The sequence below is a fragment of the Coloeus monedula genome, assembly GCF_965178545.1.
Source record: "Coloeus monedula genome assembly, chromosome: 3".
NCBI lineage: Eukaryota > Metazoa > Chordata > Aves > Passeriformes > Corvidae > Coloeus > Coloeus monedula.
The window spans coordinates 1,215,164-1,238,580 of NC_138783.1; the positions used below are offsets into that span (position 1 = coordinate 1,215,164).

Sequence of the window (23,417 nt, forward strand, 5' to 3'; positions counted from 1 at the left end):
GTCATTTCCAGCCAAAATGATTCTATGGTTGTGGATTTCTGGCCCAAAATACCCCAATCCAGGAGCATTCACAGCACTCAGGCTGAGTCTTGGCTCCAGAACAGTTCTCTGTGCCATCCTAAGGCTTTTGTCAGTAGTGATAACCTCATGTCCCACAGGATGGGATTTTTGGGGAGGGGATTTATCTCCTGGGAAGCCACAGAAAAATTTGGAATGGGAGAAAAATGGATTCTCATCTGACCACCACTTACTGGCAAATAAGCCAAGAGAAAGAGTACCCATGGCTTTTGCCAGAAGGAACATTCCAGGCTATTTGCCAGGGCTGTGGGTTCCAGCACTGCTGGCCAAAAATCACAGCGGGCATGGAAGCACAAGCAACACCTGGACAGCCCCGGTTTGGGGGAGAATGTAAATGAATGAGTTACTTTCTGTCTTTTTCACGAGCCACTCCTTAGAAAGGGGGAGAAAAAGCCTCCAAACAAACCAGTTTCTGGCACAGTTTCTCTTGGCATCCATCAAATTTGGTTGTAACAATTCCTGGGATTGTTGTAGCACAGCATTATTCACTCGCAGAGATTTCTGCAGAAACCCCCACCTATCAAAAGGAAAATAGGCAGGTATTAAAAAAAAAAAAAAAAAAGAACTGAAGGAAAGCAAACCCACATTCCATTGTGGCACCTTTGCTCCCAGTACAAACCAGTCAGATACAAATGCATTATTTTTTTTATTGGGACAAGCTGGTTGCTGGCACTGGGAATTCCTTCCAATTCACCGAGTGATCAGTAGGAAGCATAGGAAGCACCCTCTGGAGGCTGGAACAGCCCATGGATGGCACCTTGTTCCTCACCTCAGGACATCTGTGCCAGCAGCTCTTCCAGCTGTGGTCGAGACTTCAGTCGGCTCTTGAAATCGGCTTCCGTGTGCTACAGAGGGAGGGAAAACCACCACAAGTGAGGATCATGCAAACCCTTTCCCAAAGACAACCACTCGAGAGTGGAAAAACTAAAGGCTTAAATGCCCACTGCACCCAGGGAGTGGAAAGCCCCAGTGGGAAGTCACTCAGTGCTGGAAAACCATTGGGCTTCCAACAGAAAACAAGCTGAATGCTCCTCCTGGAGCGAATTCCATCAAAGCAGGGCATAGCATTTGGGATTCCAGTCCCAGCCTTGCTATCAACTGCTCCATGATGTTCCTGGGGATTCCCAGAGAAGAGGTGGAGAAGCACTGCTGAAGTGAAATGTTTCCTTAAGGCTCACAGGGAATCTGTGGCAGCAAAGGAAAGGAACCTGCAACTGCCCTTTCCTACGGATCCATGGGAGGGGCTGGGAAGGCACTTCCTGTGGCACTAATTAGAGAAGGCTAAATGGGAAATGAAACACTTACTGAGAATTAGGAGCAATGGATTTTCATGGATCAGGGATTGCCTGGCTCTTGGGGATTCTTGGTATCCCCAAGTCTAGAGCAGACAGTAGGCTCGGGACCAGGTTTGTGCTCGCAAAGCAAATTCATGGCATGGATCATCTCTGCTTCCTAAAGGGAAAGGCACTGGGAAATGTAAATGTACCTGTTTCACTAACAGATGGACCCCCTCAGGCTGGTTACTCTGAATGATTTCCAGGAGTATGGGAGCAAACGTTGAACTCAAACCACGGATCTGAAAGCAGAAATGACAGAGCTGCAGGAGAACACTCCCGGGATAGTCTGGGTTGGAAGGGACCTTAAAGCTCATCCAGTCCCACCCCCTGCCATGGGCAGGGACCCCTTCCACTATCCCAGGTTGCTCCAAGCCCCGTCCAGCCTGGCCTTGAACACCCCCAGGGATGGGGCAGCCACAGCTGCTCTGGGCACCTGTGCCAGGGCCTGCCCACCCTCCCAGGGAACAATTCCTGCCCAATATCCCATCTAACGCTGTGAGTTTCTCTGATGACTCATCCCTAAACATGACTTTTCTACCCCTCATATCAATTATTCTGCAGAAAATAGATCTTAAATCTTCTGCCTGAAAAACAGAGCCAGGAAACCCTCCTGGGCTTCTAGTTCAGGAGCAACACTCAGCAGAAAATGTAATTAGACTTTTTGCTTCCATTTATGCCCAAATGATGCCTTTCATCTGTTAAATGTTCGAGGGGTTTGGGGAGCCTGTGATGGGAAGTGCTGCAGGAGAGGCCCAGCGCTGTCAGCAAATCCCAGTTCCTACCTGGACAACCCTCTGGTGGGTGGTCAGGACTGCATCCAGCTGCATTTTGGATCCCCTCTCTTCCAGGAACAGCACCTCATTGGTTTTGGTGGGCATGGCATAGCTGCAAAAGCCAGAGGGCAGTGCTTAGGACAGGCAGGATATCTGCACTACTTTACAGGGATGAATCAACCTCCACAGCAGAGAATGGGAAAGGAGATTAACTTTTCATGGGAAATTAATTATGCAAAGGACGTATCTTACAAATCAGACACTGGTAGAGGCCGGCTGTTTTGCTGGAAGGAGATAAGGGGGAAGCTCTGCAGCATTGCTGCCAGCAAAAACCTGGATTAGCTCTGAACACCAGCCTGAGAACTTTTAACTTCTTCATAATTCAAGGAAAGCAAGAGTTCTGACTTATTTTGTCTTTTGGGACAGAGCTAGAAACTGCTGCTGCAATGCACCACTCAAAATACATTGTTTACACCTCAGATTTAATGGGAATGTGACTGGGAGTGGATCAGACTCTGCCCCATACTCAGAGACCTCAGCCTCCTCATCCCTATTCCCACAGCTACATCCAAGCTCCATCCTCCTGCCCACCTTTTCCCCTCAATTTCCAGTCTGAAGGGCAAATCCTTTCTTTCTCTATACACTGAACCACATCCAACCTCAGAGGGTACAAGTGAAAATACACATTTTAGAGAGTCACCACTGGTTTTATTCCCTCAGTGCTCTCCCCAGTGCCTGCAGCTCCCTGAGAGCACTTCAGGCACCAAGATGCTGCCTCACATTCCTCGGGGATTAAAACCAGGGGAGTGGCTGTTGGGATACGCCTGTTTTGGAGATCTAGGATGCTCCTGAAGCATCCTCTCCTCCTAAACTGAAGTAGCAGGAAGCTCACCCAGCACCTTCAGGGCTTTCCCAAGCTCATCCCAGTTTGTATAACCAGGGTGATGTGCAGAGCCTGGATCACAGACCAGGAAGGAAAACCAGCAGCAAATGTCAGCAACTCCCAGGCTCTGCACCCACAGGCTTAAAGCCTTTTCCTCAGAGGAAGGAAATGTAACAGCTATTTTTTCCTTGGAATCTGCTCAAGTCAGTGCCTGAAAAACTCCATTTCAGCCTTCCTGTCATGAATACACCATCCAAAATTGTACAGACACACAAAAAGAGACCACAGGGAAGGTGAGAGATTTGGATTTACATCTGAATGGGAATCTCTCAGGGTGACTGGAGTGTGCCCTGATCTGCAGGTGGTCATAATCCAGAGGGACAGATTTTCCCCTACCTCTCATTGACCCGGACTGAGAGCCGGTTGCAGAGTCTATGGACATACTGAGCAAAATGCTCCACCAGGCACAGATCATAGGAAGTCATCTGGATGTTGACATCTCCATACTGGTACTCAGTGCCAGCACTGATCTCTTTCATCTGCACCTTTTCCTTTCTCCTCTTTGGAACCTGTTTTCCAAAAGAAAATACAATAAAATAAAATAGAAAGTATCTGGTTTGAACCATGCTGGGAATAAAAGTTCGGCTCTTGGATGGCATCACACGGAAAACACACTCACGCTGTGATTAGTTTCTTCCAGAGGAAGAAAGAAAGGAATAAAACCAGTAGAAATAAACCTGCTGTTTATTTCAGTTCCTGCCTAAAAGGCAGCTGACTTGTTGTTGTTTCCTCCTTCCACACAAATGGATGTCTTTCCAAGTCTCAGGGAGCGTGAAAAGGTTACATGCAAATAAGACCTGCTCACAATATTCTGGAATAGTTTAGGTGTTAAATTCAACATCAGGAAGAGGTTCCTCCCTTCCAAAGCTACTCACTAACTTCCACAGGAATGTACTGGCCAAAATGAAGCATTTCTGCAGTGTGGTGAGTGGGTACTTCATGGAATCATCAAATAGTTTGGATTGGAAGGGACCTTAAATCTCATCCCATTCCAACCCCTGCCATGGGCAGGGACACCTCCCACTATCCCAGGTTTCTCCAAACCCCGTCCAGCCTGGCCTTCCATATGCTTCAGGACTACCTTGGGAAAGCAAGCACAGAAGGAAGTCCTTTTGCCTACCTCCTTTGGGAGCAGGTATTTAAACTTCCCAATTCCATGTGTAGGTCGGGATCTGTAGGATCTGTGGCAACTCAGGAGTGCATCACCTTAAGTGAAAGCAGAGCAAACATGTTTCCAGCTGCAAACAAAGATCTGCAGGTGCTCTGAGAGCCCCAAACCCATACTGATGTTACAGAACACCATGGCTGGTGCCAGTTGCTTAGCCAAGAACAGGGCAAAAAAGAAGAAAATGTTAGAAAAAACCATATGGAAGTGGAAGAACACCTGCTCAGGTTATTTAACCAGTTCAAAATTGGCTAAAACCCCCAAAGTTAAACACAAATGCTCCAATGTTTAATATTTATTTGAGGGAAGTGAATTTTTGCCTCAAAACTGGACTGACAACAGACCTTACCTGCAGCACATAGACGGTTTTGTCTGGGTGTTGCTGCTCTGTAGGAAACAAGATAATGATTAAAAATCTGTAGGAAACAAGATAATGATTAACAACTCTGGTTTCCCTGACCTATGGGAAATATGTGGCCAATGTCCTTTTGCAAATGCTCTTGCTAAGGCACGGCCTGATCCCATAAGCACAAAGACTTCCCCTTCTTCCCATCCCACAGCCCTTTCAGCTCCCAGCTCCAAGTCCTACCTCCACTATTAGAAGATTTGGCAAAAAAAAAAAAAAAAAGGCAAGTTTTTGGTCGTGTATGTTTTCTCACCTGCTGAGGGCAAGCACCTGCCTGAGCAACACTCCCTTCTCTGAGCACAGCACCTGCAGTGGTTAAAACACAACAGCGTGGCAGATCCTCGGAGCAGTTTCACCAACACCTCCAGTTACTACAGCTCTAGGATAGGGCCCGAGGGAACAGCTGGAGCTGCATCAACGGAGCTTTAGGTTGGATTTAGGAAAAGGTTCTTCCCCCCAGATGGGGCACTGCCCAGGCTCCTCAGGGAATGGGCACAGCCCCAAGGCTGCCAGAGCTCCAGGAGCGTTTGGACTATCCAATGCTCTCACGGACGTGGTTGGATAGCCTGTGAACACCCTCGTGCTTGTCCCACCTCCACACGGATGGAGGGAAACAGTTCATCCATCCGGCAAAGAGCTTTGCTTTCGCCAAACCAGGATGGGGGGATAAATGCCGATGTCCCAAATGTCCCAATGTAGAGGGACAGGGATCTGCCAAGGACCAGGAGACGAGGGTTCTAACAGAGTTGGGGTGACCTCTAGGTGTGTGAGGATGGGGAGCAGGGGTGAGTGGGTATCTCTGCCCCTGGTCCAGGAGCACCAAGACAGATCCAGGGCACGATCTCGATGTCTGGATCCCTTCAGGATCACCCCCCCACACACACACGCACACACACACGTCCTTCCGAAACCAAACCAGGGCCGGATCAAGGCCTCCAGCAGCAGGGCTGGGGCTGTCTCAGCTGTCTCAAGGACCAAGGCTATTCCTCCGTTCCTGTTCCTCCCCTTCCCTGTGTCCCCCCGTCCTTCCCCGTTCCCACTCCCCTTCCCGGTGGCTATCCCCGGTACCTTCGGAATCGCCGCCATCATCCGGCGCCGCGGTCCATCGCTCAAACCGTTCCCCCACAGTGCCTCGGTACGCCCCCAATCGGCTCCCCCGGTCCCGCGGCTCCCTCCCCGCGTTCCGCCCACCGATGCCTCCCGGAAGCTCTAACTCTCGGACAGACCCCCGAGAACTCCCGTAGGCAATAACTTTGGGACAACCCGTGGTACCGGCTGGGCCCTGGTGTCCTAAAGGAGGCGGCGGGGAGGGCGCGGGGGTGCGGGCAGTAATGGCGGACACCTCGTTCTTGCCTCCCACACGCAGCGGGCAGCGCCGCCACACGGCAACGGCTGCACAGTGCACCCTGCCTTGCGCCTATCACCGCGGGCCCCGCCAGTCACGGCCCGCCCTCCGCCCGTCCTCGCACACTGATTGGCCACAAGACACGTCCATCACGGCGCGGCGGCCATGTTGAGTGTGGCATAGCCACGTGGCAGTGCTGGGCTCGCTCCCGGGCCCCGCCCCCGCCGGGTGCAGTGGCCACCTTGAGTGTGGCGTCACGGCGGCCATTTACTTAGGCTTTTAGTATCACTTAAAAAAAAATTATCTACAATCACCAAATCCTAAGCGTAGGAAGGTTGGGCTGGCGGGGACGTCCTTCCTGATTTCCCAGTGGGAGAGGAGCCGGGCAGGGGGTCTGCCTGGGAAGAGATGGGCCTGTGGTCCTGTGCTCCCCAGGCCTGTCAGTCTGGAATTGGCTCAGGAAAACCCATCCCGTGCCAAACTGCCTCAAAATGCCACACAAACCTTAATTTCCCACAGGCTCTCTTCCCTCCTCCTAGCTCCCTTCTCTCCAGTCTGGCTCCAGTTTCCCCCTTTTTCCATGGCAGATGCTCACTCTGGAGCCCACATCCCTGAGCCCCCTTCTCGGAGCCGTTCCCTGCCTGGCAGCTGGATTTTGTGTCAGGATTTCCTGCTCTGCTGACTGATGGCTGCTCCAATTGCTCTTGCTGGAGCTGTCAGAGCTCCTGATGGACTTTCTCCCTCCAGTTCATCCACGTGGCAAGTTCATTTCCTGCTCTGTGATCCAGCCCCTCCTGCCTGGAGTGCCTGGAGCTCCAGACACACATGTGACACCCCTGATGTTCATCCCTTCTGCCCTGGGGCACAGAGGGGACAGAAGGAATGTGAAAGGACAAGGTTTGTGTCTCCACCTGCCCGGCACATCGAGAGGGCAGAGGGGATCCACGGCACCTTTGCTCTCTGCTCCGCAATGCAAGGACACGTGTTCCCAGCTCCAAGCTGTGTTTTCCTGGTGCTCCTGAGATGGGACAGAACTGCCCACGTGGATGTTATCCTGCCCTTTGATCCCACCTGGCGAGCCCCAGGCAGGGCCAGCTTGGGAATGACACTTGACTAAGGAGCACTGCAGGAGTCTGAGCTGGGTTAAAGCTGGCAGTCCCACTCCAGGAATCCTGGGCTTCTCCTCCCATGATCTTTGAAGCCCCAGAGGAAACTGAGGAGGGGCTGCTGTGACTGGAGGGGACTGGCTGGTGCTGTATTTGTAGGGGAAGCTGTGATGAGCACCAGGATTAGGAGCAGGTGCAGGATGACTCCTTATTCCATGCCCTTATTCCAGTGCTGTGTGCCCATGGAGTGGGACTGCACCCTTTAATTCTCTCTGCACCTCCTGGGGACTCACCTTTCTTCCACCCACAAAACATGGCTGAGGAGGGAGTGTTGCCCCAGGCTGAGTTTGGGGTACAGCAGTAACAGATTGTAGGGATCCCCCTCCCAATGACTTGTTGTCCTCTGTGTCTCCATGAGAAACGAGTCCATCTCTCCACTGAGGAATGTCTCTGACATCTATCATAGCTGGATACATTTTAAAGCCAAAAGGGACTGTTAAATCACGGGATTCAGTCTCCTGCACGTCGCAGTCAATAGGTTTCCAGTGACTTATGGCCTTATGGAAGCAGATCACTCCTCTCTCGGTGAAAGCATCTTTCTCACAAAGGCTCCTGCTCTTGATTTTCCCTGGATACAAAGATAGTGCTGCTCCTGGCAGCTTGTTCTGGTGGCTGAGCACGCTCTCTGTTAGGACACAGCCCTTAGTTCCAACCGGAATGTGCCTTTTTTTTTGTCTTTTGCATCATTTCACAGCCAGAAAACTGAATCCCTGTTGCAGCAGCACAACTTCCAAACCTTTTTTTGTGATAGTTAAATGGAGAAGCTGAGGTGACTCGATGACTTCCTTTTTCTTTATCACACAAAAAAACCCTCCAGGAAGCTTTTCCTCCTTTTTAAGGCTTCCCTGGCCTTGCCTCCACTTCTTTTCAGACTCATCCCATGATGAAAACAATCAAAAAGTGTTCAAATAGACTTTAGAAGAAAACCTCGTTTGCCTATTTCCTCCTCTGCCTTGTTTTCCCTGGGACCCGTGGGAAAGATCCTGGAATGCACCCTGACACAGGAACAAGGTCAATATATGTATTTAATATTTGAAATAATGTCAGACCAGTCTCTGCCAGTCTGGGTTCCCTTTTTCCGTGGTGCAGGAGAGCAGCCACACAACCGGTGTGGAAGTGCTCCCAGATGCTGGGTGCAGAGCTGCATGGGAGATTCTGCTCATATCTACTAAAACTTGTTTAAATTTAATCACTTGATTAAAGACACATTTTCTTTTTTTAGTTCACTGGCACTTCAAGGCCTGGGTAAAAAAAACCAACAAAACTACCCATGGAGAAGCAGTTAATCACATCGAGGGAGTATAAATGAAACTATCAAAAATAGAAAGGCTTTCAAAATGGGGGACTAACATGCAGAAGATGCCATTTCCCTGACTATCAGAGCAGAGATGCTCTGGAACAATCTCCCAGCCAAGGTTTAAACAGGAGGGGCCACGATGCACCTGGGAACTTCCTAAACCACTGAACTTTGAGGGCAGAATGGGGAAAAATGGGCAAAAAAATAGTGGAAGGGAAAGCTGGCCCCTCCAGCAAAAGGTGGAGGGCCCTCAGCCACTGTTAAAGGATGGCAGGGAGGATCATTGACCTCCCTGGGAAACATCACCCTTCTGTGAGGGATCTGCTCCCCAGGGATGCTCCTCTGAAAGGAATATCTCTATAAGTTTAGGATTAAGCCTTTGGTTTTAAGGACTGGGTGTATCTTTCAGACCTTACACTGATGTTGAGGATGTGAGGGTGGGGAAGCCCTGGCACAGGCTGCCCAGAGACGCTGTGGCTGTCCCTGGATCCCTGGATCCCTGGAAGTGTCCAAGGCCAGGCTGGATGGGGCTTGGAGCAGCCTGTTCTGGTGGAAGGTGTCCCTGCCCATGGCAGGGGGTGGAACGGGATGATTCTCCACGTCCCTCCCAACCCAAACCATTCCCGGTCCGTAGGAGAGGGAAGCGCTCACAGCGCGTGCGCAGGGCGGGCGGAGCGCCGGCTCCGGGAGAGCGGGGGGGGGGCGAAGCGGCGGCACCGACACCGGCAGCTCACCGGGACTCGCAGCCTTCGCCGGGGAGGAGGAGGAGGACGAGGAGAAGCAGGAGGAGGCGGAAAGCAGCGGGAGCGGTCGCGGGTGCCGCCGCGGGGAGCGGAGCGAGCGCGGGGCGGCGGCGGCGGCTCCTCCATCATGTCGTCGGGCGGGGACTTCGGGAACCCGCTGCGGAAATTCAAGCTGGTGTTCCTGGGCGAGCAGAGCGGTGAGTCACCGCCCGGCTCGGGCCGGCAGCGGGGCGGGACGCCCACCCCGACACTCGCCCGCCCTCGTGGGGGCACGAAGGGACCCCCTCCTCATCCTCTCCGACAGCCTTGTGAGGGTCCCTGACACCCACCCACCCACCCTCTTGGGGTCTGATGGGATCCCCCTCCTCATTTTCCCCGACACCCACGCACCCGCCGTCATGGAGGACTGAGAGGATCCCCCTCCTCACCCTTCCCGACGCCCACCTTCCCCTGTGAGAGTCCCTCCTCATTCTCCTCGACACCCACCCAGCCTCATGGGGGTCCGCGGGGTTCAGCTCTGGTTAACCCCCCCACCCGCTAAAGCCCATCTCCAGAAACAGTTGCTGATTCATTCGATCCCAGCTCCTCTGGTTTTTGGGGGGCAGGAGTCTCAATCCGCAGTGTTTTCTGTGTACATACAGCGTTTTTCCATAATGGAGTTATGTCTTGGCAGAGCGACGCTCTGAATATTTAATTCGGTCAGTGAGGTTTTCTTCCCTGTCTTTGGAATGAAAAAAACCCCCAACCCATGTCTCCTCCTTCCTCAGCAGAAGGCCTCTATCTCCAATACTGCATTCCAAATCTTTCCCTTGGAAGAGTTTTCTGAAAAAAAAAAAAAAAAAAAAAAAAGCAAGCTCCTTTATGAGATGCTTTGTGTAATCCTGGGTAGATGCTGAGCAATCTTTGACATAATGAATAGGTACAAAAATATTTTCTGTCACAGGGCGGGGTATTTGCTCCCTCAGCCACCTTTGGTCCCTGTGGTAGGAGATGATGAAACACTAGTTGGTTTTTGTTGGTTTGGTGGGTTTTTTTGGGCCAAATTACTTGTATGTTGGTGTTTCCTCACTCAGATGTGGATGAGCTTGGTGATAAGGCTGCTGTTGAAATTATTTACCTGTACGTTGTCAATTTCCTTTAGTCTGTTCCTTGAATCGTTCTCTTTTTATTTTGTGTTTTTGGGGTTGAAACAGCTCTTCTCATATCAGGGATTCGGGGAGCACAAGTTCAACTTGATTATTTATTATTTTTTGGGTAAGTCACCTGATCTGCTTGGTAAGGTGCTATTTGGCCAGCCATTTTATGAGGATTTTGGATGAGAGTCATGTGTAGAAAATGCTGGGGGGTTTTTTTGGGTTTTTGTTTGGTTGATTTTTTCCCCGGTATTTGATAACAGGAATCTTAAATATTAGCAATGCATTTGCAAAATCCTTGGTTTGTTTACCTGTATTTCTGAGCTTCAATATTGTGAAGCTTTTCAAATACCTCCATGGAAGGTTGTGGCACCTGCTGCAGATCTTAAATCTCAGCAGCTCTTGGTTTACACGTGGATTTCTTGTCTCTTCTAGCTGACATAATGTCAGATATCTGCTTCCTCTAGCAATTTTTTTTCCTTCTCAGCTAATCATCTGTTTTTATACTGGAAGGTTTTGAATAATTCCCAGTCATAGCATCAAACCTAGGGAGGAGAGAAGGGATTCTGTGGGTACAGCACAGCGAAATCCTCCTGACGGAATATTCCCAGCCGTGCTACTGCTGCCTCAGCTGGGGCTTAGTGCTGGGTGGGAGCTGATTTGAATCCAGGGCCGGGCTGGCAGCTGCAGGGTGGGCTCCAGCCCTGCCTTTGTCTGGGATGCTGGGCGATGACTCCGTGCCGGCTCCGTGTCCGCGCATCCCGCGGGTGCTGCAGCGTGGGCATGCTCCGACACGGCGCTCCGTGAGTCTGCCTCTGATGGAGACACGTCCCTTCCTGGATTGAAGCTCTTCAGATGTCTCTGTCATGATGTCATTCCCTGTAATTTTTTATTTTTTTTACTGCCCGAAGGATGCAGAGCTCTCGTTCTGAGTGGCTCCTGGAAGAATAAACACCCTCATAATGTTTGGAGAAAACTGCAGAAGAATCTGGTGTTGCAAAAAGGGAGCTGGAATGGGCTCTGCTCACACCTTGTTGTTCTTTGTCTGGAAGGTTAAGGGAGCTGCAGAAATAAAAGTTTTTAGGATAGCAGCTTTCATAACGCAGGAGATCTTTGTACAACTGTTGCACTGGATTGCTGCATTCGCTTCCTGTTTAGCTGAAAGGTTCTCTGCCCTGTTGGAAGGCCATAATTAAAGATATCCTCTTGCTGCTGGTGGGGAGGCTGAGTGCTCTGGATTCATTTACATCCAGGGACTTCAGGATGACAAATGAAATGGTACAAAGGGCTGCGATGGCCATTAGCTGCCTCAGCATCCAGAGCTGTCTGCTGGCAGACCTGCGCTGACTGTTCACAGCCTCGCCTATAAACGTGTGTCTTGTGGCTGAGGGAATCTAAACTGCAGTTCCTTACTGGGCAGGCTTTGCAGCCCTTCCATGGGAGATCTGGAAGCATCCCTGGGTGTTTTATTTCCATCTGAAAGTGGGACTGCACAGTGGATGCAGTGTGTGCTTTTCTCCGCTCTCCTCAGCCATATTGTGGGAGTTCAGTGCCGTATCCCTCAGCATTCTCATGGACTGCAGTGGCTCTGCCTCGTGCTGTTCATCACTAGCTGCAGATGCGCTTTCCCCTGCTAAGATGCTGATTTTCCTCGCTCCTCGATCCCCAAAATCTCCTTGTCTCTGGGGTTTGTGTCCCCCACGCCCCTCCCAGGCCCAGCCTGGGGACTTGCTGCATGTGCTGTGGGTGCATCACGAGCCTGCAACATCATCCGTGCCCAGCCAGAAGAATCTCCTCCTCTCTTTCCATCTCTATTTTTTTAAACTTGTACAGGGATACAGCACTGGCTGGCTAGCAAGAAGGCAGCTTCACCAGCACTCTCCTTAATTGAATTACTTTTCTCAATGATTGAAGATTATACAGAGTTTAGCAGTTTTAAAAATGCTAATCTTTGCTAAAAGGCAGGGAGAGCTCTGTGCTGACGGATTAGATAGAGCTATTGTGTGTGGGGAAGTATGTTTCTTACTGCCTTTGATCTGCTTTTATCAGGTGATTTTCATCAGTCCTAATACCTCAAGTTTAAGGAATTCTGATTTCTGGGTCACATCAAGGAGTGGACACATCACCTACGTTGGGGTAGCTTGCAGTAAATATTATTCACATTCAAACATTAATAACCATTTTAGTTCTGCTTTGCATAGGAACACCTCTACTTCTTAATAAATGGATTTTTTTTTTGATTGAGTGGGCAGAACTGGATGCTGGGGCATCTCAACAGAAATATTTGTTCCTCATGTGAGTTTCTATTGCAGGCTTCATTGGTGAGCAGGTCTGAAGGGCACCGACATGTACAGAAAGCAAAAGAACTCCCTCTTGTCTTTCTGCTGGCACTTCTGCATAAGATCTTGAAGGAAATTAGAACCACTTGTGTTTTGTTTTGTTTTTTTTTTTTTTATCAGGAGCTGAGATTTTTAATATTGAAAACCCACTGATAAGTGCAGTGTAATAACTTTTGAAATATAACTGTTTGGAAAGCACTAATGAGCTGTTCTGTTGCATAATGATGTTGGTACAGGCACTGCTGAGCAGTGTGATGTGTCTCATTAGATAACTGGGGAGCTGCAGGTGCTTGGTGTGTAACGTGAGGCTGGTGTAACGCTGCTCACAGTAGGCACGCACTCTCATCCCTGTGCTACCTAAAACTCCCTTGTTTCGAAGGAATTCTCAGCTTGACAAACTCCAGAGAGCTATTACCTTGTTGCACTGGTGGTTTAAAAGCGTATCCCCTTCCCTCCTGGTAATTTCCTAATGTTGTGGTTTTCCTGTGGCTGGGCCTCCGGATATTTGGGGTTCTATTTGGACTGTATGAATTTTCCATGAGTTCTGAAATTTGGACTTCACATCTGGAGGTGGAATATCAGCAAGGCATCCCAACAAAGGGGAAATGAGGGAGGAACACCAGGAAGCCTACATGGATGAACAAGGAACTCCTGGACAACCTCAAACCCAAAATGGAAGCCTGTACAGGGTGGAAGTGGGGACAGGTAGCCTGGGAGGAATGCACAGAAATTGTCTGAGCAGCCAGAGATGAGGTTAGGAAAGCTAAAGCCCTGATAGAATTAAATCTGGCCAGTCATCAAGGGCAACAAGAAAGTATTTTGTAGCGATACAGGAAGACCAGGAAAAGTGTGGAGTCTCTCCGGAAGGAAACGGGAGACCTGGTTACCCAGGATATGGAGAAGGCTGAGGTACTCAGTGACTTGCTTTGCCTCAGTCTTCACCTGGGTTCTTCAGGGGTCAGTGATGGGATCAGCACTGTCGAGCATCTTCGTTGGTGACAGGTCCCTTCCCACCCAAACCATTCTGGGGTTCTTTCACAGTGCGATGTGCTTGGTATCTGATCCTTCCTCGCTGTCTTGAACTCCACCATTTCTCTTCTTTCTCTTCTCCATCTCTGAAAAATCCCTTCCTCCAGCAACGTGTGGAAGAAGCACAGAGAAAAAGACATCAGTGTTTTGCGGTGCCTGTTCTCACGGTGCCTTTTGATCCCTGTCTATTTGTGGAAGCCTCGGAAGGAGCTGTGCCTATTCTTGAAAGGAGGAATAGCTGTGCCTTTCTGCTCTCTGCTGTGCTTTTCTCTCTGCATCTCAGAAATAATTTGTGATTTGGAAGGAAATGATCATCTTTTCCCTCGATGTGACATAATGGATTTTCTACTGCAGCTCTCGGGGTGGTGGTGGTACCTGGCACTGGATCCAGGTTCTGCAGAGCAGATGTCTGAAGGCTTTTGCTGAAGCTGTAAGTGGGACTAATGGAGAAACAAAGGCAGGGAAACTCATCTGAGGCCACCTTAGCAGGCGATGTGGCATTTGGGAATTATGAGAGCCAATAGCCATTTTTCTCAGCTTCAGTGATGGTTAAAAATCTGTCGTCTGTAATCAGCCTGTGAGGAAATAGCTGCTTTTTAGTTACCTGCTAATTTAGTCCAGATGTTTAAAGGCATTTTGTTGTTTTCATGCATATACAAGTGCCTGTTGTGTACACTAATGATTGTAAAATCCCAAACCACCCAACCAAAACAAGCCAGCTTTGAAACGAGCTTTGAAACGTGGCTCAGAAAAAAACACACTTTGCTGTCTCGACATGAATACCATCAGATTTTTCAAGTCAACCTCCAAAATTTACCTGTGAGGCCTGTAACCTGTAAGAACAGTAACCTTGTGATGTATGAATGTTTCTGAACAGGTATGGAAATGCTGATGCATGTCTCCTAGTATGGAGCAAGGAAAAGACCTCCGAGATCATTGAGTCCAGCCCTTGGCTGATCAAGGACTTGATGATCTCAGAGGTCTTTTCCAATCTAGATGCTTCTGAGCTTCTGTAAAAGCACTACTTTGAAAATTACAGATGCCATCAAAATGATGACGGGTTTGACACATTAATATAAATTATTTATGGAAGTAGTTTAAATGAAAAACGTGTGTCTTGGCAGACAAACAGCAGCCAAAATGTGGATTTGCAGTGAAAGTCAAATTTTTCAGGTCTCTTTGCTTGATTTATTTGCTGAGCTCACACAAAGTTGAAAAGCTAAATGAATTCTTTGTTTTCCCCTCAGCATAAACCCAACTCTTCTGGCTCTAATATAATGAAAGGCCTAGGGACAGTGAACAATTCCATCAATTATTTTATATCAGATATTTTCCTTTTATGTTCAAACCATGTCCTGGAATATTTGAGTGATATTAACTGGAAAAAATGACTTTTTTGTGTGTTTCAGTACTATTTAGCTCTTATCCAAATGAAGCCTAGTGCATGACAATAATAAAAAAAAAGATAATCTGGGAAGCAAATATTGTGTGAAACTAAATGTAAATAAATTCGGTGTGAGCTCTGAGTTGTCAAGCCCCTTGCCTGCCTCTGGCTGCCTCCTGTTGGGTCTGGCAAAAAGGAGTTCAGCCTTCCAGTTGGGAAGGAAGTCCTTATTCAGCTGTCCAGCACAACAGTGCGTTTAATTAATTTGACTTCTCAGAGTGAGGGTGTAACTTCCCTTTCCTTGTTCGCAGTTCGCGCATCCTTTCTGCTGGACCGCTGTAAACTGGGATGGGTCTGTGCTGCCAGGGTGCCAGGGTGTGCTTTTCCCAGTCCCTTGGACTGTGGCATCCCAGTGTGATCTTCACTGGTTTAGTCACAGCATGCACACAGGAAGCTGAGGAACACATCCTGGGGTGTCTTGGAGTTTGGCTTTTGAAGTATTTTTATGAAGGCAAACACAAAATCCTTGAGGTTCTTGATAGTGATTAGAACCAGTTTAAGAGGGGATGTTCTTCAAAGGCCCTCTCCTTCTCCTAGGGCATTTTTGTCCCCGCTGGCACTTCTTCCTTTAGTCCTATCACAGAGACCAGGGCTGGAAATGCCACTCTTTGCTGCTTTGGAGTCTAACTGGGAACTCCAGGAGCAAATCCTGCTTGACCTGAGCTTCTTCCACGCCTGCAGATGCCTGGCTGAGCACAAGGCACGTGCTGATGTCACCCGTGTCAGCTGCTTCCATTTTAATGAGCAGGGATTTTGGGGCTCACTTGGAAGAGTCTCCATGCCTTGAGTAGCTGCCAGTATCCCCTGGAGATGCCACCCAGCTATTCCAAGATTCACAGGCTCGTAGTGTTCTCTCATCCAGACGTGTGTAGGTGTTACCAACACACAGAATTAAGGCTTTGCTTTAACTCTAAAGCATTTTTTCCCAGAATTGAAAGGGTTGGGAAGGAATACTGGAGCAATACTGATGAGCAGTATTTGGTCTTCAGACATGGCCAGAACCAGGTGGGGCAGCTAAACCTGCTAATGAGAAAATGTCTTAACTTTCAGTTGGTCTTTTCTCTGTCTTGAATTGTGACCCTTTGAACCTCTGTATATTAACATTTGCACCATAGAGACGAGTGCCATTTATCCTGCTAAGTGACTTTTCTTTAATGGTTTGCTTCTTCAGGAGCAATCAGCAATTGCTGCAGAAAAAACCAACCCACTCCAGCATTGCTGTAATTAATGCAGGGGCCAGTTTATTCCATTCCACTAAATGCTTCCTGCTGTGCTTCCTGTCCATGCCCCTGTCTAGGTTTGAGTTACAGCAAGTTAATTTTCATAATGTTCTTGATATGTGTAACACAAAGTGAAGGGGGATTAAAGCTGGAATAGATGTGTAGCTAAAAGGAGAGGGGCCTTGGAGGGTGCAGTATCCATGGCAAAGCTCCAAGCAGTGACTGATGCAGGATTGACAAGATGCCTGTCAGTGTGGTCTTTGCCAAGGGGTGTAGGTAGCTGCTGCTGGAATTGGGAAGAGAGAATTCCTGCTAACAGGTTGGGGCTTTGGCCCTGCAGAGGCTCTGGAGCTGCACAGGAGTGGGCAAACATCACTGGGTTAATGAGAGTGCAGAAGTGTTTCTCTGCAGCTTCCTTTTTTTTTTTTTTAATGGAGATGTTGCCTTTTCTGGGAGTAGAAAACACTCATTCCTGTCCTCCTCTGCTGGTACAGAATTGGCTGTGAGAACCCTTGGTGTCAGCGACAGGAAGATTTTTTTGAATGGCCTGATGGAAGGAAGGCTTAGCAGAGAAATCTGAACTGGCTGGGCATTGGAATCATCCAGTGGATGTGTGAGGTGGTGGAGGAGATGGAGAACATTGTCTCTCAAAGGAAGTTCTGACTCCTTTTTGACCTTCCTTGGCAGCACTAGGCAGGTCTTCATGCTAGAGGTTTGCTGCCTTCTTTGTCTTGTCTGTAGTACCTGTTTATTTTTTTCCCTTTCCGCTTCCCTGTGCTTGCTTCTGGAGAAGCTTTTGGGCATTTTGTCCTTGGCTCACTCCAAGTGGACGAAAAATCACTTGTGTTCACATAAAAACCAGGATGACATTACTCCAGCTGAGCTGTGCTGCTGGTTTGGATAATGCTGGAGGTGAATCCTTCAGCACAGCAGCTGGACACAGCTGGAGGAGGGGCTGATGGCTGAAGACAGTTGGAGTATCATCACAAGGAAATCCCGACCTTTTTTTTTCCTTTTTTTTCCTGACCTTGGAGTGCTTTGCAAAGAAGTTTTCACAGGGTTGGTCTATTCCAGTCCCTCACTTCCAGACTCACTCACTGGTTCTTGTAATTTCTTCTCAGCTTTTCCAGCTGCCTCTTAATATTAAATATTTATGTATTCACATCATACTTAGGTTCCTATTCTTTTTGTTCTTCCAGCTTCCCATTTTTCTTCCCTAGCTGAGTTACGTTTTTTTCACTGGGCAGTCATCAGAGTGGCTTTTATCCACCACTGTACCACCACTGTCATGACCGTAATTCTTTCACTTTTTTTTTGTTTTTAGTTGGTCTTAAACCACAGTGTGACTTGGAGAAGAGGATGGCTTTTTGTTTCCCTGGCACTGCATAAACAGTAGGCAGATCAAACACTCGTGTCCCATAAAACTGACCTCTTTATTTGGATGCTGTAGTGCAACAGCAGACTTGAAAAAAGCTTGTTCCAGTGAAAAAAGCTTTTCCAATCTTGACTCATCAGCTGGTTTGGTGTTAAAATATTTCCCCCCTCTCTGCTGAAATGTAAAGGGCTCATAGATTGCCTGTGTTTCTAGGCTTGGTGGACCCTGCACTGTCACAGTGAGTAATTTACAGTTAAAAATAAATTCCTTGGCCTTAGGAATTTTACATTTTCACTTGAAAATGAAAGAGAGATTTTAGGAAACTCAAAAGGAGCCTTGTGTGAATTACTACACATTCCCTCCAGTAAATCCTGCTATCTAGAGAATAATTTCCCTGGGGAATTGTGTGGCTGATGTTTCGTCTGTGCAAGCCTTGCACAGCTGAGAGCGAGGCAGAGATGTGAGATCTGACTTTGCCTGCCTGGTTCCAGATCCCAGGAAGAGCAAAGGCTTTTTAGCTTTACCTTTTGGAAAGTGGAGGAGGGGAAGCAGTGTCTTCTACATGAGATGTTTTTAAGATGTCTCAAAACAGCTCTGTGCTTTCCCCTGGATTTGGTGCTTCTCAGCTACTTGCCTAAAAACGTGAGTCCAGAGCCAACCCTGTGGTGCGCTTAAGGCTGGTTTTTAGGTAGGGCAGCCTGAAGACCCCAAAATATTTTCTGTGTGCATTTATACAATGAATTGCTCAAGTTAGAAACAAGTCTTTGAGAGTAAATATTACAATTCAATAGGAACTTAACTAGTATGTGTTCTTAATAGAAAGGAATTGTTCTTCTGGAGAATACTGCTGGAGGAGAGTATTTATTTCAAGATACTGTATCCCAGTTGGAGTGTAGATAATTCTTCTCTAAAGAATTTTCTACTCCAAACCCAATTTCTCAAATAACCACTTTATTTTTTTTTCTGTAGTTGAACCCCACAATTCTCTCTGAAATATCCTTTCATCTAGAAAAGATCAGAATAAAACACCAACAAAACTTGTTCCATTTACTATTTGGAACCAGATTTCTACCTTTTAAGGACTAGCTATTTTTATTTTTAAAATTCTTATAGATGAATGTCAGACCTTGGGTTTGCAGACCCTGCATGACCTCTTTCCAAGGCATTTGTGAAGCACAGCTGGGAAGGAACGGGTTTATTGTCAGCTGGCTGAAACTCCATGTGGAGAGGTCAGTTAGGAAGATTTTAGAGGAAAAGAGGAAGATTTTAGAGGAGAAGTTTCCCATTGAAAAGCTGGGAATTGATGTAATGGTTTAAGATGCTTTAAGCTTGGAGTTCTTAACTTGCAGCCCAGGCAGTGCAGGCAGCAAGAGCATTGAGTGTCTGGTGGCCTCTGTCCTGCCCCAGTTCCCAAGAGGAAAGCTGGGACAGCTCAGGAGCAGAGATGTGAAGGAGAAACAGATAGTGTGGTGTGAGGACATGCTTCCCTTGAATCCTCAGTTTCAGGGATTTGTAGCCATGTGCTGCCTGGACCCATACAGGTGTCTGAGGAGCCCAGAGCCTGCAGCTCCTTCAGCCGTGCTGATCTCAGTTTCTACACGGTTTGGGTTTCTGTTGCTAAAAAATAAATTGTGGTTGGGGTTTTTTTGGTGCAAAACCCCAGGATTCTGTGCTGCCCTTGCACACGCCCTGGTGTCAGTGTCCTACATTTTACACCAGCTGTTCTCCCTCTGCCTTGCTGGGGAGCTGCATCATGTGGACAAACCCGTGTGTGCTGGTGCAGCTCCGGTTATTTTTGCGCTGGTCCCCAGGTGTTCTCCACAGCCATCCCTGTCAGCTCGGATCAGCAGCTGCCTGGAGGAGAGCTGTGCTTAATGAATGTACTCTGGGCAGGTTTTTCCCTACGAGCTGCCTCTTCATAAGCCAGGCTCCATCGACCTTCAATCAGGATTATTTTAGGATTTTGTCCAAGCTCACTTCTGAAGAAGCACTCACCTGTGTGTCTGCCTGGAGAATGAGTTTGAGGGAGCTCCTGTGGAAGCTGTTCTGCACCTCCTGTGTGGAAAGAGCAGGTCTTAGTTCTTCCAGCACTGCCCAGGAGATGGTCAGTTGTGGGAATCAGATGGAATTGCTGAGGAGGATGCTATATGGAGCTCTCTTCCCCTTCTTCCCTTCCTTTTCTCCTCCTTCCTTTTCTTCTTTTTCTCCTCCTCCTTTCTTTCTTTTTCTTCTTTTCCTTTTCTCCTTCCCCCAGGCAGGAAAATTGTCACCACAGTGTGAGAGAGCAGAAATTTCTTTGTGGCAGTGTAGGTAGTCAAGAGAGGAGGGAGCAGGAGGAAGTACTTGCTTGTTTTGCCAGTGGGATAACGGTGCTGGGGAAACATTAGGCAAAATTTAACTGGGCTAAATGATGGAGGGAAGGGAAGGGGATGGTAATCCCTTGCATTCTAATAGGTCTCCTGAAACTTCTCTAATTCCTCGCTGGAAATGGCTGACTTAGCATTGCTTGTTGTGCTTTCAAGGGCAAAACAGCTTTGGGAAGAGAGCAGGAGCTTGTTCCATTTGGCATGTGATCTAGGGAAGCGATGCCTGGATTCCCTCAGCTGGATGCTGGCGTCGGCTGGTTTAGCTTGCACTGGGATAGCGCTCAGTGCTCAAAGCAGGGAATGCTTCCCTTCAGAAAGGCATCCTCAGGTGGCTGCCAGTTTTATCCCTGCTGCTCTCTGCTGCCTCCCTTCTCCTGCCTCAGGAATATAACTCTGAGGAATCCAGGAGAGAGTTTCCATATTAGATGATGCATTAGCCTATCATTTACAGTTTATTTAACAAAAGTTACTTTGGAAAACGTTGTTCTGTTTGAGGATTTAATGCAGATTTCTGTCTAAACTGCCCATGAATATGGTTTGTTATGGGAACAAATTCTGTGGTAAAGGTATTTAAATCAGAAATTCATAATTGCATTTTCAATGTCTGCTCCTTCTTTCCAAAATGGTTTGGTAGCATTTAGTTTCTGACTTAAATTGGGAACTTAAAGTGGCTGTAAATCTGGAAATCAGTTGAAGGGATCTCCTGTGCTTCAGGTGATGGAGGAGCTCTTGGCTCCTTCCTCTTTTGCCCATGTGGAATTTGCACTTCCCAGAACCACTCCTGGCCAAGCAAATCCACCCTCCCAACGTCATGTCTGTCCACAGTGGCTTGATTACTTTTGATCTCCATATGTAGCACTTTATATCTTTAAAGCCTTTTACAAGCAGATAATTAGGTATTTAAAAATAAAGTACTGGGATGTAAAAATTGGATCTTATGAATGATTAATTACTGAAGGCCTCTTGGTGGGTTTTTGCGCAGTCCTGCACTGGTTTTTAATGGAGTGCTGGAATGATGGAGCCTGGAAGCAGTAGATGCTTCAAAAAGTGACTTCAACCCCATGGGCTTTAACTGCTGTCATATATAAAGTGAATATTGAGCCGCCCTTGCATGACAACAATAAAACTTCAATACTGGGCTCTGAAACTTAATAGGTCAAATTTTTGTGTGAGAAGCAAGTGGGCCAGAATAGAATAGAATAGAATATTTGGAGGTGTCTCTAAAACCATTTAATTTGTCGCATTGTGCTCGCAGCAAAGCTGTAATAACCTGGGACAAAATTGAATTGTTCTGAAATTTCAACTCAAACACCACGATCCAAAATTGATACTTTGTCCAAAAATTGAGTTGCTAAGACAATGTTTATCTGGAGTGGTGCTGTTGGGATTACTGGAGCAATAATGAGCAGGCTGTTTTGGGGAGAAGGAAATAGTAAATGTCACAGCTCAGAGCTCCTTCCTCCACTCGCTGTGCCTTGCTCCTAAGAAGTTTTGGGTAGAGACTGTGATCACATGGACATCTGGACTACTAAATCTTCCTTCTTCCTTCTTAGCTCCATGGTCATCCACACCTGGTCAGAAGATCCCTGGGATGAGCTTTACAATATTTCCAAGTGTTGTGATAGTTTTGTGAAGTGCTGCTTTGTGTTACCAATGTTTATGGCTGAGGGTTCTGAGGCATTTAGTGAGCAGTAAAGATAAAGTCCTTTGGAGAATATTTGAAGCCTCTTTGGAAACTATTTTTTAAAAATTAACTATGTAAGATATGAAGGAAAGCAAAATCCTCAGGCTGTGGTGAAAAAATATCCTCCTGAGTCTGTAAAGTTTGGCTTTTTTTTCATTCCTGGCAAGTAATGAGAGACTGCACAGAAGTCTCTGAAATGTAAAGGTGGCCTGTGAGTGCCCTTTAGTTAATTAACCAAGTTTAATATCCATGAAAACGTGAGTGTATCATCCACAATTCCTGTTCTCTGGTTGGTTTTAAACTCATCTGCATGGAAGTGAAAGGCATCCTAATCTGAATTTCCCTCACAGTCACTGTAGAGTAGATCTTAAGTACCCACTCTGATCCCTGTCCTCCAAGGGGCCGGGATTTCTGCCCAGATGCTCTGACACAGGATGGGACGCAGCTGGATGCTCATCGTGGCTTGGGTTTTCCATGCTTTTGTGCCACTTGTCCTGTGCCTGTTAGGAGTCAGAACTGTTTGGGCCCTTTCCTTTAGGTGCTTTGTCTCATCCCTTATGGCTTGGGCAAAATTCTTGTGTCTCCGTGTTCTTTTGTTTTCCTTATCTGCGGAATTACTGCAAATCTTGATCTTCTGGTTACCTTATCTTGGGTTTGTTCTTCCTCATTTGAGTGAAACCACATTTACCACACTGTGAGATTCCCTTCCTGCTCCTGCTGTTCCCCGTTGTTCCAGGTGTTCACGTGCATGTTTTATTCACCCCATTGCAGCGTTTTGGTTGCAGCTCTTTCCAGGATTCCAAGGCTCTTCCTCCAAGTCAAAACTACTTTGCTTGGCTATAGGAAGTTGAAGACAGTTTGTGACTTCCACACCAGTTTAACCTCAGTTAAATTTAAAAAAACCCCACCCAGCATTCAGAAATGGGCAGGACTTTACTTCTTCAGACCTCAGTTACCTTCAGCCATATTTAAGCAGAATATTTGCCCCTTCTGTAAGAAATGATGGGAGATTGAGCACTGAACATGAGAGGTGACAGCTGTTCCCTCCAACAGAAAACTGGGAGTCTGGCTCCTCATGTGGCATTGTGTCACTTCCCAGGGGCTTGGTGTTATGCTGGGGGAGGAGAACTGGGATTGCCTGGAGGTCTTCTGCTTGCGACACTCGTTTTGACTCTGTTGCTTTTAGAAACCTTTGAAACTGTGAAAATAGCACTGGTTATGTTACAGGCTTGGCTTGGAATTGGCTTGGAATTCCTCTGCAGAAAACCAGACAAGAGGTTTCATCTCTAGAACATAAGGCTTAGATTTTAAAATGAATTTTTATAGCTGTGCTGAGGAGGTAACATTTCCGTGTTTTTTTATTTTGCTATATTGACGGAGTAATTGAATTATTATATTTAATAGATTTGCTCCTTCATGTTCAGCAGTGAGGGGTTGCCTCTTGTTTATTCTTTTGTACAATGGGATGGTAAAAAACACCCCAGTTTTTATAGGAAAACTTTTCAGTGTGCACCTTAATAGTTTAAAAAAATTCCAAAGTGGGACTTTGAGACAGAACCAGAGGCTGACCCGGT

At 47.5% G+C, this 23,417-nt stretch overlaps 2 protein-coding genes across 4 annotated transcripts in view; one reads left to right on the plus strand and one right to left on the minus strand.

The window, feature by feature from the left end:
* Window positions 1–469: 469 nt before the first annotated feature.
* MRPL48 (mitochondrial ribosomal protein L48) lies at window positions 470–6,045 on the minus strand. 2 transcript variants are annotated; one of them, XM_082278959.1, is made up of 9 exons: window positions 5,771–6,045; window positions 4,956–5,008; window positions 4,646–4,683; window positions 4,252–4,337; window positions 3,468–3,640; window positions 2,198–2,300; window positions 1,565–1,654; window positions 848–923; window positions 470–595 (listed from the first exon to the last, which is right to left on the minus strand). In XM_082278959.1, exons 1-8 carry the CDS (start codon window positions 5,789–5,791, stop codon window positions 849–851), a joined length of 639 nt encoding a protein of 212 aa, XP_082135085.1. In that variant the 5' UTR covers window positions 5,792–6,045; the 3' UTR covers window positions 470–595; window position 848. The 2 variants fall into 2 exon arrangements, with proteins under 2 accessions (XP_082135085.1, XP_082135084.1); XM_082278958.1 differs by lacking the exon at window positions 470–595 and having other exon boundaries at window positions 733–923.
* A 3,133-nt stretch (window positions 6,046–9,178) lies between these two features.
* RAB6A (RAB6A, member RAS oncogene family) overlaps window positions 9,179–23,417 on the plus strand; it is a 39,907-nt gene continuing 25,668 nt past the window's right edge. The window contains exon 1 of one of the 2 annotated variants that reach the window (XM_082277391.1): window positions 9,179–9,450. In XM_082277391.1, coding sequence (XP_082133517.1) covers window positions 9,381–9,450 — 70 coding nt within the window. In that variant the 5' untranslated portion in view covers window positions 9,179–9,380. The remainder of the gene's footprint in view (window positions 9,451–23,417) is intronic. The other variant, XM_082277390.1, reaches the window with a different exon arrangement.